The sequence below is a fragment of the Lipotes vexillifer genome, unplaced genomic scaffold (genome assembly GCF_000442215.2).
Source record: "Lipotes vexillifer unplaced genomic scaffold, Lipotes_vexillifer_v1.1 scaffold418, whole genome shotgun sequence".
NCBI lineage: Eukaryota > Metazoa > Chordata > Mammalia > Artiodactyla > Lipotidae > Lipotes > Lipotes vexillifer.
The window spans coordinates 2,439,173-2,453,570 of record NW_006798629.1 but is presented as its reverse complement, the minus strand read 5'-3'; the positions used below and the strand labels follow the sequence as shown (position 1 = coordinate 2,453,570).

At 37.0% G+C, this 14,398-nt stretch overlaps 1 protein-coding gene across 1 annotated transcript in view; it reads right to left on the bottom strand.

The window, feature by feature from the left end:
* The window catches only part of EFHB (EF-hand domain family member B), a 48,134-nt gene that overhangs the window by 17,700 nt on the left and 16,036 nt on the right, over positions 1 to 14,398 (bottom strand). Inside the window, exons 4-8 of the mRNA XM_007470615.1 lie at positions 14,191 to 14,371; positions 11,837 to 11,944; positions 8,204 to 8,333; positions 2,205 to 2,288; positions 1,545 to 1,612 (exon numbers count right to left, since the gene is read on the bottom strand). Coding sequence (XP_007470677.1) covers positions 1,545 to 1,612; positions 2,205 to 2,288; positions 8,204 to 8,333; positions 11,837 to 11,944; positions 14,191 to 14,371 — 571 coding nt within the window. The remainder of the gene's footprint in view (positions 1 to 1,544; positions 1,613 to 2,204; positions 2,289 to 8,203; positions 8,334 to 11,836; positions 11,945 to 14,190; positions 14,372 to 14,398) is intronic.

Genomic DNA, 14,398 nt, shown 5'->3' with positions numbered 1-14,398 from the left:
TCCCTAAGTAAGGGTAAGGGAGCAATCCAGGCCCAGTAAAGAAATCAATATGTTCTCGGAAGCCGGCAGACCCTGAAGCTTTCCACGGAATAGATGCTGCTAGTTAACCCCAGTAGTAGTCACAAAAGCCCACTGGGGTTAATCTGTGTCCATCCATGAGCTCCACGAAAAGTCTAGAGAGGGCTGACAGTCCCCTTACACAGTTACACTGTACAGTGCCAAGGCCAATAGTGACACATTTTTTAAACTATTAATGTCAGTGTCCTTCCTTTTCATTTTATAGCTCTATCTTATCATTCAACTTTTAAGGGTAACTAAGCTCAACTCTTAGGAAATTGGTCAATGTTGCCTAATTGTCAACATGATAAACTATGTGTTAGATACATTGATTCATGCTATAGATGCTGGGGAAAACAATGTACTGTGCGCTGGACCCCAAGAATCCAACAGACAGCAAGATGGGGCACCAATCAGCATGAACCTGCCCTCAAGTAGGCAGCTGAGCATGATTATCTACTTGTATTTCAGGCTAACTGATGGGTTTCCTAAATCATTCCTTACCCACTTCTAGAGGTATGAAGAGCCTCTAAGATGGGCAGGCAACCATTACACATGTAACAGTCGATCTAAAAACAGAACCAAAATATAATCTCCTAACGCGGTGATTCATGGTGCTCTGAAACACCATGTTGCAGAAGCTCAGTAAATATTTATTTTATTTGTCAGTGAGTGGACTTTAACACAGTTTTAGTAGCAGTTCTTAAAGTTTAGTATACATGAGAATATATGAGCATGGGTCCCAGGAACCTGCATATTTAATAAATTCTCTGGGTGATTTTAATGCAGGTAGACTGCAGACTGTATTTTGAAAACCAGTAAAACACAGCCCAATCCTGATGATAAGTTTTGGCAGAGTTTTCCCTTTGGAAGTCTGCTGTTTAGATCCCTTAGCACTAAAGACAAAATCCTGGGAATTTTCTTCTGCCACTTTATAGGTTGATTAATTGATTGGCTGGTGGGAAGAGTGGTTCTTAAGTATGTGGTTGTAGAGTACAGTGCTTTCTGAAACTTGAATGTCCCTACAGTTCATCTGGGAATGTTGCAGTTTCTGATTCAGTAGGTCTGGGGTGGAGCCTGAGATTCTGCATTTCTAAGAACCTTGCAGGGGCCACCAACACTGCCCATCTGCAACCACATTTTGAGTAACAAGGGCCTAGTACAATATTGGAATTCATTAAAAAGCTGCCTCACTTCACTTTGGCTTGTTTAATACAGGCCTTATTTATTTTCTAAATAAAATTCTGAGCCTTAAATACACTTAAGGAATTCATTACAAGGGCTTTAAACTGTTCCTATTTCAAATATAATATGAAAATTTTGTTTCTTTCTTGTGCTACAAATTGTTCTCTTTAATGTTAGTGTAATATTTTAAGCCATTAAAATTAGTAGCTTTGAGAAAAGGAGATGGTGAACTTAACTGCATGATTTGAGGGGTGGGGGGGATTTTGTTGTTTGTTTTTTAAGAAGAAAGTCTGTATATTTACCATACTCCTCAGGACGGAGACAAGCCCCAAACGTGTGGTCTGGGGGAACATTCATTGTTTCTGCAATGCTATCAAAGAAAACAAATCTTTTAGTGAAAATTCCCACCACATGGCATCCCTGGAATTTAAAATATGTTTGCCATATGTTTTTAATCGCCTATATTTTCCCCTATAACCAAACTATGAGAATCAAACAGAAGTTCCCCAACAGATCTTTTTCCTAATCTCCCACTCGCATTAGCAATGGCTGAGTGCTTTCACTGGCTTCCAGTGAAAAAGTCCAGACTGAAAAAGAAAAAACAGAACATACTCAAAGCAGAATTATAGAAGTACATACATATACATGGGGTGAGGGGGGGCGGACAGGGAAGAGAGAGGAAAATATAATGCAATAAGTTAAATTTCTGAGATCTCAGAAATAAAGCTTTACACAAAATTCTTCCACCCTGTTCTCCAAAGGCCCTGTCCATTTTGGAGACTCAGTACTTTCCTGGAACCCCAAGGGCTATAGAGGCTAATAAGAGTTCCCTGATTAACACAAAAGGATGATTCTTATTTAATTGATAGAACCTAATAGAACACAAACCAAAATTTACCACAAGAGTAGTTTGTAAATTTTATCCAAAAACATTTTCAATTCTAAGTTAATCATGAACTTACGGATCTAAAATTCTTCCAAGTTTATGTTGAAATTTTTCTTTGAAATCATCAACTCTCTTGGATACAACTTTAGCTCCTCTTTTCCTATAAAATTAGAAAATTGTCAGGTATCTGTATTACCTAAAGTATTCTTGGCTACCAAATATACATATGGTGAGGAATACCATAGTATCATTCGGGCCATCACAAAATAAATCCAGTTTCAAAAGAAATTATATGCTAAAAAGAAAGCTTTATGTGTTCATTCTTCTATCATGTATATTCTATTATAAAGATAAGTTTATAATAGAGTATAAAATTTTGATTAAAGAATAAGACAAGCAAACAAATTTTTTTTCAGTAAACAAAAAGAGTTAATATCATTCTTATAAGTGTAACTCCTAAAACTGCTAACGGAAAAGTAAGCATAAAAGAAATAAATAACCAAAGGATATAAACAAATAACTCAAATCTAGTAAGCAAATATATGGAGAAATTATAATACTCTCCAGTAATAAAAGAAATATAAGATAAAAGAACAACAAAGTACCACTTTTAAATAGTACATAAGTAAATATATATATATATATACACACACATATATATATATATATAGAGAGAGAGAGAGAGACAAGAGACAGAGAAAGAGAATATCTAACATTGGCAAAAAGTATGGTAAAACACTTGTAGATTGCGAGTGCAAATTGCTATAATCCTTTTGGAAATAATTTGGTAACATGATTCAAAAAGCATAAAAATGTTCATCCTCTTTTATCCACATCTGAAAACCAATCATAAGGAGATAATCCACATAATTAAGTGTGAAAAGAAGTTACATTTATAAAAATGCTTGTAGCCTCATTGTCTACAATGGGAAAAAAAAAAAGGAAAAGAATCTAAATGTTCAATCCTGGAGGGTGATTAATTATGTCGTATTAACAAGAACACACTTTGTGTGCATTCAAAATGTTGGTTATTTAGAATACACAGCAATATAAAATTATTTTATGTTAAGTGAAAAAACAGGATATAAAATGTTATTGCACTCTGATTAAAGCTATGCAAAAATCAACACAGGAAGCCACACTAGAAAGAAATAGATTAAAAAGATAATAAAGGTTGAATTAAGGTGACAGGATTATGGGTGATTTTATTTTGCCAATTTTCTGTAATATAATTTCATTACTTCTATCACTGTGATTAAATGACTAAGAATTTCTTTTGAGAACTGCAAAATTACAACACCGCTATTTAATAACATTAAAATTAATAAATTCTCTATTGTTTTGCTAAGACTAAAAACAATGAACATTAAACTCAGATTCCATTTGCTTTTAAAACTATTCCCTGTACTGGAGAAATATGGAGTTGAATAAATTTCTGGAGAAGAGTGACACTCTGTGGAGAAACAAAAGATGAAATATAAAGTAATTCATCTTTTATTTCTTCATTTACTTCCCATTAGTTCAAAAAGGGAGAAAAAGAACAATATGGGTAAAGTCAGAATAAATCAGAGGCAGTTTAAGGGCTGTAATTTGAACAAATAAAGTTGACAATCTAAAACCAGCTCCAAGGACTTCCCTGGTGGCACAGTGGTTAAGAATCCACCTGCCAATACAGGGGACACAGGTTCGAGCCCTGGTCCAGGAAGATCCCACATGCCGCAGAGCAACTAAGCCCACGCGCCACAACTACTGAGCCCGAGCTCTAGAGCTCGATGAGCCACAACTACGGAGCCCGGAAGCCCACGCGCCTAGAGCCCAAGCTCCGCAACGAAGAGAAGCCACTTCAATGAGAAGCCCGCGCACCGCAACAAAGAGTAGCCCCTGCTGGCCGCAGCTAGAGAAAGCCCACATGAAGCAACGAAGACCCAACGCGGCCAAAAATAATAAATAAATAAATAAATAAAACCAGCTCCAAGGGGCATGATTAGGAACATGCCTGGATGGTAAAGGTAAGGATTCTAAGTCATGGAGCCTACGCTTCTCAGCCTAAAAGTGCCTGGGTTATGTTTCTGGGAGAATCGGGAAGTATTTCTGAGCAGCCAAGTATGTCAGAGTATCAATAACTGTAACATCATTACACACCTCACAGTATTCACTAACCAACTCAGAGTAAAGTCTCTGTGTGCCAATCAATTTTTTCATTCGGACACATACACCCACCCACACCATTTCAACATTCTAACTGATTCTTCAGACCAAAGGTCATAAACAGAATATAGGTAGAGGTAGTTTTATGGAGGAAATATATTCCTTAAAAGTATATATCCCTAATAACTCTCAAAAGTTAAGAGTGAACCAAATTTACGTTAAAATAGTGCATATCAAAGTGAGATGTAAACAAAACAGAAAAAGACTCACAGACATAGAAGACAAACAATGGTTACCAAAGGAGAAGGTGGAGGAGGGATAAATTAGGAGTTTGGGATTAACAGATACACACTACTATATATAAAATAGATAACCAATATATATAACAGGGAATATAGTTCCCTGCGCTATACAGTAGGCCCTGTGCTATACAGTAGTTCCTGTATAGCACAGGGAACTATACTGCATATCTTATAATAACTTACAATGGAAAAGAATCTGAAAAAGATTAAATTTATATACATATGAATAAATAAATCACTTTGTTGTACACCTGAAACTAACACATTGTAAATCAACTATTCTTCAATTTAAAAATAAAGACAAAATAAGAAGAAAATAACACAAAAAAAAGAGATGTAAACGAATATACTTCACTCCAAGTTTATAATAGAAATCACACTGAAGAATAAAGTAGTGAGTCCTTTTTGAAATACAACAAATCAAGGGAATAAAGAATCTATCATTTCAGCAATAATTTTCCAACTAAGTTCGAAATACGGAAAGTGATCCAATAAAACAGTGTTCCATAAATGATGTTTCCTTGTGGGTAGAGACAAGTTGGTGGGAAATGCATCCTGCATATGTCCTGCTTTTATAAATTCAGTGTGTTTTTTTATGACTATCCCTAATCATTGATAAATATGCGCTTGTTAATTACCCAAAAGCTCTACTCTTAGGACCTTCTTAAGGACCACCTTGTGAATATGTTTATTTCATATCTTTAAGAAATGGATAGTAGGTTTAATATTTCTAAGCTTTCAGAAGTGGATAAACCATATTTGTCACCTTCTTTTAAGTAGCAATTTCTATGTTATATTTAATTAGAAATATCTAGTGAAATACTTAAATCATTTCTTCATGTTTTCCTTTATGTATGTTTTAACAACTTTAATAGCGATAAATTCATGAATATTTGTTTTATAAGCTCTTCTTCTATACCCTAAAGAAAAACTATCTCACATGGGTTTAGTATAATATTGAAAGAATTTCTTCTGTGTTTGTGTTTTAACATTATTGTTTTCAATAGTTCAAGTATCAGAAACTTATATAATAAGGGAGTGGGAGAAGAATGGAAATCAAAATTTCAGGCCTGTGATCACAGAATCCACTGTCTATACCCCTGGTGTAGTGGTTAAAGACAGCCCCTGGAGACACACTGCCAGGGTTCATCCCTACCCGTAGTATTTCTCAGCTGCATGATCTTGGGCAAATGATTTCACTTCTCTGTAGTTCAGTTTCTTCATCGGTAAAATGGAAAGGCTAAAAATTATGGTACCCCTGAAGTATAGTTGAATTACAGTGTTGTTAGTTTGCTGTATAGCAAAGTAACTCAGTTATGCATATATATACATTCTTTTTCATATTCTTTTCCGTGATGGTTTATCACAGGACGTTGAATATAGTTCCCTGTGCTGTACAGTAGGACCTTGTTGTTTATCCATTCTGTATATACCAGTTTGCATCTGCTAATCCTAAACTCCCAATCCTACCCTCTCCCACCCTCTCGCCCCCTTGGCAACCACCATTCTATTCTCTGTGTCCCTGATTTTGTTTCTGTTTCATAGATAGGTTCAGTGAATAAACTTTTCCATACCCCCCTGAAAAAAAAATTATAGTACACCTACCTCACAGAGGTGTTGGTAGGATTAAATTAATCATATATAAAGTACTAAGCATTTGGCCTCTATAACTGGGAGCTGTTATTTCAGAGACCAGACCGGCAAATGAGCGAGGCAAGTGGGTGCCTGTGGGAATGTGCAAACTCTGTGTGCACCCCGGGGGCCTATGGAAACTTGGAGGGCCAGTGTATCCTTTAAAGAGGACAGAGGGTGTAAAAAATGGTACAAATGAACTTATTTACAAAACAGAAATGACGTCACAGATGTAGAAAACAAACTTATGGTTACCAAGGGGGAATGGGGGGGAGGGATAAATTGGAAGATTGGGATTGACTTATACACACTACTGTATATAAAATAGATAAACAACAAGGACCTACTGTAGAGCACAGGGAACTCTACTCAATACACTGTAATGACCTATATGGGAAAAGAATCTAAAAAAGAGTGGATAGATGTACATGTATGACTGGTTCACTTTGCTGTACAGCAGAAAGTAATGCAACATTGTATTTGTTTTGTTTTGTTTTTTGTTTTTTTGTTCTTGTTCTTGGCCACACTGTGTGTCATGTGGGATCTCAGTTCCCTGACCAGGGATCAAACCCGCAACCCCTGCAGTGGAAGCTCGGAGTGGATGGCCAGGGAAGTCCCAACACATTGTAAATCAACTATTCTCCAATAAAAATTAATTTTTAAAAAGTTGTAAACTAAAAAAATAAAGAGGGCAGAGAGCAAAGCAAATCCACTCCCACCATTGATGTATAGAAATGCAAGCCCAGTATATTTGTTTCCTGTGGGTGCTAGACAAATTACCATGAACTTGTGGTTTAAAACAACAGAAATGTATTCTCTCGCAGTTCTAGAGACCAGAAGTCTGAGATCAAGGTGACAGCAAGGCTGCATTCCCTCCAAAGGCTCTAGGGGATAACCTGTTCATTGCTTCTTCCAACATCTGGAGGCTGTTGGCAATTTTTTTTTTTTTTCCTTTGGCCTTCCTTAGCTTGCTGTCACACCATTCCAGCCTCCTCCATCTTCACATCACCTTCTTCTCTGAATGTCTTCTGCTTTTCTGTCTCAATCCTCCCTCTGCCTTTCCCTTATGAGGACACTTGTCATTGGATTTAGGGTCCACCCAGATCATCCAGAATGATCTCTTCATCTCAAGATCTTTAACTTAATTGCATTTACAAAGACCCTTTTCCCATATAATATAACGTTCATAGGTTTTGGAAATTAGAACATGGACAGCTTTGGGGGCCATCATTCAACCCAGTACATCAGTATTTTCAATCTTCTGATTTTTTAAACATAGTAGGAAATATAGGTTTTTATTTTGTTTGTTGGCTTAGATATAAAATATAAGACAGGGAATGAAAAACTAAGGAAACTTATTTTAATTTCTTAGGAAAGTAGTCAAAATGTAGAATGCGGGTGTAAAAAGGTCACAGTTTGTGAGAGTTAAGTCAAATGCTCAGGTGCCCACATAACTATTAAACAAAGCTGAATGATAAATGACAGGTCAATTATATGTGACATGATTGTCTTTGTTGAGACTTGAAACCCCACTATCTTTAAGAAACATAGTAGGGTTGATCCCATAGATTAAAAACATTCATGTATGTCTTCCAGTCTGCTGAAAAGACATGAAATTACTTTAGAATCACAAACACACACACAGGGAATTCCATGGCAGTCCAGTGGTTAGGAGTCTGCACTTCCATTGCAGGGGGCCTAGGCTCTATACCTGCTGGAAGAACTAAGATCCTGCAAGCCACGTGGTCAAAAACAAACAAACAAAAAATCAAACAGAAAAAAAACCAACAACAACAACAAAAAGACAGTATCATGGTTATCTCTGGGGGAACTGGACAGTTTAGAAGACATATCACTGTGTATCTTTTTCTATTATTTTTATGTTTGAACCATGTCACTGCATTACCTTTTCAAAAAACAAACGTAATAAACTTTCAAGTCCATATGCCATATATCTAACACTTGTTCCAAGACACAACATACTTAAACTTACATTTGTAGTTCGTGAAGCCAATGTAAAGTTTTTGCCATGTTTCGTCCATCATTAAAATGTGGTGTTGGGATCCCATACAAGTTAAATCTATGAAAACTTGATGGATTATACTTTCGGTGCTTTGCTTCTCCTAAGAAAAGAAAAGGGAAGACTTCTGACTTAAGCAACACAACTTTGTGCAAGAAGCGCATGATGTTCTCACTGACAATGAAAATGAGAGTGGGAAAAAGAATGGAACTGTCACAGCACAGGAAACTGCACACATTTGGCTACAGATGACAGAGGCATTCTCCCATGTGAGCTGGGAGACTGGTGGAACAAGGGTTCCTTGTGTTAATATTTGGAAAGTAAGTAGAAAAATGATGTAGGAGAAAGACATATAACTGATGAAAAATTCAGGCCCCATCAATGTTAAAGAAATCCTTAAGATCAGGGGAGGTACTGCAAGGCTTTGTGACCCCAGCGGTTGCTTTAAGCTATGCTAAGATTTGAGAGATTGGTGTTTTATACTTGCTCTCACTGAGATTTGCGTTACAACCTTCACATTTCGTTATAATCATTTATCTCATATTAGAGACATTCAAAGGGTGATAGAGGGCTGAGAACCCAACAGGGAGGTCTTTATTTTTAAGATCTAGTACTGTACCATGATGTGGTATTAGTTTTCTATTTGTAGATAAGAAAGTAAGACTGAAACTAGAGATCAGCTAACAGGTTATAAAATGATGAAGAAAAGATATTCAGCCTCACCAGTAACCCAAATAATGTAAGCAAAAACAATAGCACACAGTCATAATTCGACTCTCAGTTAAGCAAAAATAAACAAGATTGGCAAAGTTCGCCATTGGGGAAGATGCAGGGAAATGGAGATTCTCATACACTGTGCCTGTGAGGGCAAACTGGGGCAGCTATTCAGGTGGAGAGTTTGGCTCTAAGAGTGAAATTTTCAGATGCTCAGAAATGTAGGAATGTATCCTATGGAAACAAATCACATTCACAAAGATATATAAAGAATACATTTTCGTAATCCTGAAAAATACAATATTGATAACTGACCTGAAAAGACAACCAAGAAATTTCATATGTGGGGGGGGGGGGCGGAGAAAAAGGGGAAAAAAAAGTGTGTACAGTAGGATGCAAAACACACACATACACTCATATATGAATGAGCAAAGAAAAACATATATGAAAGTATCACCTATGGCAGACTGGGAATTGTGGGAGATTTTCTTTGCATTTCATATACTTCTATACAACCTGCATTTTATAAAAGAAAATATGTATTACTTTAGTAATAATTTAAATTAAGTGTATTTAAAAGAGGTTGTTATTGTTATTGAATGATGTCCTTGACATACAATTTCAAGTAAATACATATAGCAGTTTCTCCAAAAGCGTGGAGATTATTGTCACATTTAACTGAAGATAGCTCCGTGGATGGGGGTTAGAAAGATGTTCGATGTATCAAATGTAGTTATCTCTGGCTAATGGGATTTCAAGGTTACATTTACTTTTTCTTCATTTTCCCATGATATTTACATTCTCTACAATTATATTTTTATAATAAAAAATAGTGCTTTCATTAAAGGGAAAAAGTTAAAAATAAATAAAGGATTGGATTCTATTCCTTTTCAAGAGGCTAGTGAGACTTTTGTAAAAATCAGCAAATGAAAGTAATTTCAGTCATGTGATAGTCCATTAGAGTCTTCTAAATATTAAAAAAAAAAAATTGGACTGGGAGTTTGGGACTAGCAGATGCAAACTACCATATATAGAATGGATAAACAACAAGGTCCTAGTGTAGAGCACAGGGAACTATATTCAATATCCTGTAATAAACCATAATGGAAAAGAATGCACATATGTATAACTGAATCACTTTGCTGTACAACAGAAACTAACACAACATTGTAAATCAACTATACTCCAATATAAATAAATAATTTTAAAACTACACTCATTTTCCTCCAAATTTTCCTCCAAATGCTAAATGCATGTAAAGGGTGTCTATATACATATTCATTGAAATAGTTCTTTCTTAAAACAATTAAATGGCATTGGATTAGATTGTGCTATCGATGCTAAACTTTTCCAAAAATGAATAAAATATTTTCACAAGAGAGGAATGGAGGGAAGGAGGAATAAAGAAAAGAGACTAGAAGGAGGAAAAGAAGAAAGGGAGGGGACTTCCCTGGTGGCGCAGCGGTTAAGAATCCGCCTGCCAGTTCTGGAGACACGGGTTCCAGCCCTGGTCCCGGAAGATGCCACAGAGCAGCTAAGCCCGTGCGCCACAACTACCGAGCCTGCACTCTAGAGCCCGCGAGCCACAACCACTGAGCCTGCGTGCCACAACTACTGAAGCCCACGCCCCTAGAGCCCGTGCTCCATAAGAGAAGCCCCCGCAATGAGAAGCCCACACACTGCAACGAAGAGTAGCCCCTGCTCACCACCACTAAAGGAAGCCCACGAGCAGCAACAAAGACCCAACTCAGCCAAAAATAAATAAAATAAAATAAATTTATATTAAAGAAGAAGAAAGGGAGGCACAGAGCCTGGGAAGCGGCGGCGGAGGAGACACGGAGAGAAGCCTTGTCAAGGCTGTGAAAAAGCGTGGGGTGGAAGCCGCCGTGGGAGGATGGAGATGATCTCAGGACCGGGGTGTACCCGGCAGCGTAAGGAGCCAGCAGAGGCTAGTCATGGGAGAAGGGAATGGCTGACTCCAGCCGGGGAGCAATGGGCATAGCAGACAAGCCCCAGAAGGAGTATGATGTGAGGGGGTGGTGGAGGAGAAAAGTAAAGAAATAAAAACGGAGAGAGGGGTCTTGTGCTGCAGTGAAGGGCTAGTCTTACTTCGAACTAATGCAGATTAGTTCGTGAATCATGCACAGGCCATCGGCTTTCTCAGGACAGGTATCAGTCTAATTGTCAATCCTCTGTTAGATCAAAATTCTACTTAGCACCCACACGTCAACAATTAAGTTGTAGTTTACAGCACTTAAACATCCAATGCCTTTTAGTTATGCGATAGAATAATTCTAGTAATAAGGCTTTTAGTCAAGATCACTTGATAATAATAATAATAATAATAATAATAATAATAATGATAATAGTTACTGAGCCCTCACTATGTTCCAGGCACCATGCTTGGCATTTTGCAGGCACTCACTTCATCCTCGCAACATTATTATCCCTATTTAATAAATTTAAAATAGATGGTGGTAAGTAAAATATTCAAGGTCTAAAAGATAATAAATGGACAAGCTAGGCCTTGAACTTGATCTGACTCGAAAATTTCTGCACTTGACCATTATCTAACATTCCTCATGTAAAGCGAAGCACTTAGAATAATCCTGCTATTTGAATAAAAAACAAGATTAGACTACCCAACATTTAATCTTACTTAGCTATTTTTTTCATTTTAATGAAACATCTTTCTACATTTTACACCCAAAATGCATAAGTGTATGTGTTCCCAGCTATCAGGGTTTATAACCTTATAAGTAGTAAGTTATTATTTATTGATCACCTATTATATGCCAGGCATTTTAACTTTAAGCACATCATCTCCCTTATTACTCTTCACAAATCTGAGTCTCATATTCTCAGGCCCATTTTACACTGGAGGAGACTTACCTGCATAATAATCATTGTGAGATACAATATACAGATCGTGTCCTGCCTGTCCTTCAAATACTTCTTGATAGGATTTTGGTGGATTCACCACCTCTCTAGCGGATAATTCTGAAGGAAGAATTAATGAAATCAGTTTTAAGGCATTTTTCAGCTCTTTATAACATATTTAAGTTGACTAGAGCAAATGACAAACTGGTGTGCTAACTACATGAGCTACATGGGCAAAAAGCCAACATACATAGAGATTTATCACCAATGACAGGAATAGCCCAGGAGTCACTGTCTTAAGGATCCCACTTGAACAGATCCAATCCCTAGAATTCTGAAGAACTCCATACTGGTTAACCACCTTGGTTATCCTGAGCTATATGCCAAGCCCAGATAAATTCCCAATTTTGAGGATCTCAGGATACTTTTTATTTTAGTTTGCTCCAGACTTCCCAAGATGATCTAGGCAAATTTGAATCACAAATCAGTTTCAGAAACGCTGATGCCTTGTGGGGAAGACTTGATGTAAATTTTGGCAGCTATAGACAACAGCACACACCCTGAATCTGTTTAGATGTGAATATCCATTTTCAAAGTAGCCCAAAGTGCCGGGGAAATCACTGGCATTAGAAAGAAATTCTTCTTCTTACTTCTCCCAAACCTAGAGCTAGAAGATCTTTGTTGAACAGCTGCTTTCCCAGGACTGGTGGTCCCTGGTTTTATATATAGCGAATTATTTTGTTTTTATTGTTTCATGTAATGATTTTTAAATATAATTCCATTTACAATTTCACTCTTCTCTTTCAACCTAACAACATACATTAAGATGTTTTCTTTTGGACTTTCTGCCAAGAAGTGGGGTCTGTAAACATTTAAGAATACCAGAAGGTAGCCCTACTCAGAATAATCCTGTAAAGCAGTGCTTCTTTTTGATGTGGGAACCATTACACCTATTAATACACATATACACATTTTGGAACATTCTTTCTATTACATATTTAAATGAGGCACACCTAGGCATACTTTCCATATTAAATTCTTGATAGCGGTTATGATATAATTACTGTAATTCTGTAATGCCTGGCGTACTTAAATACAATTTTTAATCCTATTTAAAAGAAAAAAAGTTATTTTATCTGTTCTAAAATACATTTTTCATGTTTCAAATTTTAACAAGTTTTAACTTTAGATCTGATAAACTAAAGTACAACTGCAGATTTTGCATTCCAAGAGAAAGGCATAATTTACCTCCAGAACGGATGTTACTATGTTAAGGAAAATAATCTAATGGACATTTCGGTGAAAAAAAGATAAGTTCCTGGAGCAGAGCCTCAGTGGGTGCAGAAAGACAAAGAAAGAAGTGAATTCCTCTGCAGGATAATAAAAAGATGGAATTTGAGTTTTCCTGTAATAAGATCCCTGGAAGGAGAGGGTAAGAGACCAGAAAAGGCTAAAGGTGAGAAGGTGTAAAGAGAAAGCACCCAACAACGTGGCAGGACGCTGGGGCTGCAGAAGAAAAAAATGGCCTGTGACCAATTCTATTCTAAGTCATTTGTTGAAAGATTGTTTCACTCCCTCTCAAGATGAGAGGAGAATCTGCTCTGATACTGCCTGTTAGGTTAATAAGCAAGTGTACACATCATGGATCCTCATGAATGAGTGTTGTACACAGCATTTACCTAACTTATCTGTTTTGCGGTCTTTGTATGAAACAGAATTTCATAAAGAGTTAAGCACAGACCTAGAGAACAAACTGGAGGTTGCCAAGCGAGAGGGTGGGTGGAGGAGGGATGGACGGGGAGTTTGGGGCTAGCAGTTGCAAACTGGTATATATAGAATGGATAAAGAATACGGTCCTACTGTAGAGCACAGGGAACTATATTTAATATCCTGGGATAAACCATCATGGAGAAGAATACAAAAAATTATGTATATATGTGTATAACTGAGTCACTTTGCTGTACAGCAGAAATTTATACATTGTACATCAACTATACTTCAATACAAAAAAAATTTTTTTAAAGAATTAAGAGTTATGAACACATTAGAGGCTTTGGTGGAAACAAAACACACAAATAGATGTCCAGGGGAAAGAGATAGCAACCCTCACAGCTGGTCCCAACATCAACTTCCTGGAGTCTCTTTCCTGCTCCCTGAATCTCCTCTCCAAACCCTGAACTCTTACTGCCTTGACATACATCAACTCTAAGGCTTCTGGGTCTGAGAGTAACTTTCTTGCTATGATTCCCATCTTTCATTCTGGGATCAACATTTACACCAGCACTAAATAAATCCCAACAGGATATTTAATCCCATTTTCTAAGAAGACATTTTATCACTCCTTCCCCAACCTTTATTTTCACTACCTCTGATGACTGCCGTCCCAAATGTCGTATTGAGTATATCCAGGCCTTTAGGTAATCCTGGCGTCTGATCATGAGATTTTCCTAACGGTGCCCGTTGATTGCTAAAATATACTGATTCCTTCTTATCTTTCATTTTCTGTTGAAAGGTTGTAATAGGCTGTGGATTGATCAGTACCTTTGCCTAAAGAAATCGTACAAAGCAAAGATG